The sequence below is a fragment of the Solanum tuberosum genome, unplaced genomic scaffold, assembly GCF_000226075.1.
Source record: "Solanum tuberosum cultivar DM 1-3 516 R44 unplaced genomic scaffold, SolTub_3.0 scf00371, whole genome shotgun sequence".
Taxonomy (NCBI): Eukaryota; Viridiplantae; Streptophyta; class Magnoliopsida; order Solanales; family Solanaceae; genus Solanum; species Solanum tuberosum.
The window spans coordinates 595,014-599,077 of record NW_006239294.1 but is presented as its reverse complement, the minus strand read 5'-3'; the positions used below and the strand labels follow the sequence as shown (position 1 = coordinate 599,077).

General features: G+C 33.2%; 1 protein-coding gene across 1 annotated transcript; it reads right to left on the bottom strand.

Annotated features, from left to right (window-relative positions):
- Nucleotides 1-2,991: 2,991 nt before the first annotated feature.
- LOC102596837 (toll/interleukin-1 receptor-like protein) lies at nt 2,992-3,722 on the bottom strand. The gene is made up of 2 exons (XM_006361761.1): nt 3,211-3,722; nt 2,992-3,112 (listed from the first exon to the last, which is right to left on the bottom strand). Exons 1-2 carry the CDS (start codon nt 3,720-3,722, stop codon nt 2,992-2,994), a joined length of 633 nt encoding a protein of 210 aa, XP_006361823.1.
- Between the last annotated feature and the right edge of the window lie 342 nt (nt 3,723-4,064).

The following is a 4,064-nucleotide window of genomic DNA, read 5'->3' as shown; positions in this document are numbered from 1 at the left end:
AGGTACCAAAAAATATTATTCTTAATTATCTGTGTTCATCACCAGTGAAATTATGGATATGAACTTCACTGGTGAACCCAGATATTTTGTTTGTTTGCAATTTTCATAATACTTATAAATATATAGGTGTGTGAATATGATGATTTGATTTGTTTAAATATTTTCAGTTGCAAATAAAAATGTCGTTTGTACTTTTGCATGACCAAGACAAGGTTTGAAGTAGCTTCCTTCAGTACCCAGGAACTAATGTTGGGGTAAAAATTTATTCGTGCTCGATGATATTGTATATTTATTTACGGATAAATTTTATTGTTGATGTAATGACTCTCATCATATAGTATGTTTTTTCAATTTCCTAAATGGATATGAATAACGTAATTTCATTCACTAGTGATGAATTCAGTACAGGTAATTAATTAAGAATAATATATGTTTTGATGAATTAACAAATTATGGTGCATGGGATCAATGGCGGAGCCAGAACTTTGACAAAGGGGTGTCAAAATATAAAGAAGTAAAATCGCGTAGAAGTCAAGGAGTGTCAATATGTAATATATATACATAAAAAAATATTTTTAGTCTAGCTACACAATGTAATTTTTCGACGAAGGGGTGTCGGTCGACACCCCTCAACTTCATGTGGCTCCGCCACTGCATGGGATGACCTAGCAAAGGGACCTAGTCCTCAGAATTCTCATCTTAGAGGACAGGTCAATTGTGTGCAGCTATAAAGCTGCAGAAACTACATCGGTTAGTAAGCACTGTAGTAGAGGCACAAAAATGACAAACATGCCTCGATCAATGATGCATGTACTATTAGATTTTTGTCTCTCTTATAAAATGAACATGTTGACAAGACCAAACCTAATTTTTGCAATCAAGATTATTCACACAGCAAAAGTCATTTTCAGAGAAGAACTATTCTCATACACAATAAGGGGCATGTTACTTGAGTTATCTTTGAGTTTAAGAACTATTCAGACCTCAACCATCTTCTTTTAAAAAAATAAAATAAAATTCTCTACCCCACCTCATTTAACCCTCCGCTCCTAATTTTTATTATTTTTCATTTCGTGAAGTATATTGTTAAGGCTCATCTCATCTATTATTTGGTTCATACTCAGGTAGGAGAAAGATCAGGGAGACCAAGGAAGATGTTACCATTTGACGAATCACGAGGGAGGTGAAATAGCATTTGGTGTTGCAAACATTATTGCCACTTTCAAGGATACCTTCATTGTTGCCTTTTTCTCTTCGCCAAGTACTGATTCAGATTGGCTTGTAAAGTTTTTATATGATATGTTCTAATTACCCTTGTGTTATTTAAGCTTTATACTATTACTCCATATAAGGGAAAGATATAATTCTAACATTAATCTAAATATAACATATTTTCTACGTAAAGAAACCAAAATCACATTTTAATTAATTGAAGGTTAAATGTATTTATTTATAGGGAAGAATCAGCACCTTCATTTGTTTTAGATGTCATATTTGTTTCTTCACCTAACCCCAGATTAAGAACCAAAAACTGCTCTGATACCAATTTATAGGATATATATAAAGAGAATATATTATTTTTGAGAATGCTCAAATTTTAAACAGGCTACTTAAGACCACTAGAGATTATTAGAATCATTAATTACATCTCTATTTATACTACTCCCTCTGTCCCATTTTATATGTCATCTTTTTTTATAAATAGCTGCACCACAATACTTGACATTTTATAAATTTTATGCATAAATTACCATATTTTGACTATTATACCCTTGATAGAGTAGTTAATTAATCTTGAAAATGTATTCATCATTTCTTATAAAGTTGACTTAAGAAAACATTAAATAAGGGTAGAAGGGTAAAGTTACATCATTTCTTAATGCAACTGCATAGTAAAAATGTGACATATAAAATGGGGCGGAGGGAGTAGTAAAATGTAAAACCAAAGATCTTGCGTGCAATAACTAGATACATGTATTACAAACTCCTAAAAAATTTCTTGAAAAACTAAGAGACAATATGGAAAGACTAAACATCAAGGTGTGAATGCATTAATTCAAACAAGGTATTTATTTATCTTATATAAACTAGATTGTATTTGTCTTTCTTATTTTCTAGGTCAATTATCTATATTATAACAAAGCAAGTATGTCAAAATGCTAATTGTTGAACGACAGAAATATTCCCGAAATGTTGAACATCTTTTATACCCTTCATAAACTAAATTTTCCTTCAAAGAAGCAAAATACGTGTTGGATAAATTGTAATATTTAAAATGCAATCAATATTAACTACAACTTTAATTCAACTAAGCTAGATAAATTTGGTGAAATATAATTCATTGTGGACTTAATTTGACGTTCTAATCACTGAGTTAACTTTTACTAATACATAATGAGGTATTATAGTAGAGAGAAATTACTTGGAAAGAGGTAAATTAGGAATGGGAGTAAAATTAGATATGCCTCCTAGAACATTACAATTTCACATTGGATAATAATATAAAAGAACTATGAAATCCATAGGATGATTTTTTTTTATTCCACAAAAAAGGGGAATCTTGTGTTCCAATAGAAGCAAAAGTGATGTGGATTAATCAAGAATTGAAGTCGATTTGCTTTATAAAAAGAAGATAAGAGGACCGCTATTTTGGTTTAGAAGAGAGTTTTCTCAGGAACACTATAATCAACTATAAATTTGATATCCGAATTGTCTCAACATGATAACTCTTGAGTTACATTCAAACTAAATGTTTGTTGTATTGTTTTTCTATTCATACAGGTTTAGTCTTCTGTTTCTTTTTTATGGTGATTGAGCATTGAAGATTAGTGACTAAAGAAAGATGATCTTGTCTGATTATGCATCACAGAAGTGAATTGGTAATGTTTTCCTTTTCTTTTCACTTGAGAATATTTCGTATTGTATTAAAAGTCTACTATCTTTAGATATAAAATTTATAATAGTTGTAGGGGTGTGAAATAGAGACTTTTTTTATGACTGTGGTGTCCAGGCTATCTTTCGTTCACCTCGACTAATTCCATGGGATACCTCCCACCTTCCACCAGCAACAGGTACCATGGGACGGAGACTGGTTCTACTTACTATCGGCTGTCTGTAGTTCACTTGTAGGTGACTAGATAGTTTTTAAAGTTTCTTGTGAGCTACCAGTATAGAAAAGTTAAAAAGTCAAGTTTGAGGAAGTTAGAGTACCCGTCCTCGACGTTCTGCAAATCCCGTCCCGATAAATTTGCAGCTTCTTTGACAGCGGCTTTCCACCTTGCTACCTTCTCCTTCCCAAAACGTTTTTTGTGTTTAGAAAGTGCTTTATCAAATGTACCGGCTTGTCTACGTACCTCAGAAGGATTAACGTCGTAGAATATAGGAATAACTAGCTGACCATGCTGCTCTCTGCACTCGAGTATCTTCAAAAGCTCATCGAGACACCAGCTAGACGATGCATAATTTTTTGAGAAAATAACAATGGAGATCATGGAATCTTCTATAGCTTGAATCAGTTCAGATCTGATTTCTGTGCCTTTTCTGAGCTCCTCATCGTCTCTAAATGTATTAACTCCAGCTTGCACCAAATTTGAATAGAGGTGGTCCGTAAAAGTTTTACGTGTGTCTTCCCCTCTAAAACTCAAAAAAACATGATATTTATGGGATGAAGATGGAGGTGGAGGCATGGAGGATGAGGGAATTATAATACTATTAGTAGCCATAGACACAAATTTTAGTATTAGATGAAATTGAAGAAAGAGTTAATCTATGGTGAGTGGTGAACAAAGGAATCGACGACATGGCATTATATAGAGGCAGAGGCCTTCCATATACTTCCCTACGTACCTTAATTTCTATAAGAATTCCACAAATTATGTCTTGATATCCATACAGCACTCGCCACACAGGCTAGAGTGGCACATATTTAGCTAACCTCCCCCCCACCCCCCACCCCCTCCCTAAAACACCATGACACAAATTAAGACAGAGGGAGTAATAAATTTGGTCAGAATTTCAGAGAAAGTGACTACTTCTTGGATAAATTCCACAAAAGGATCGTTATC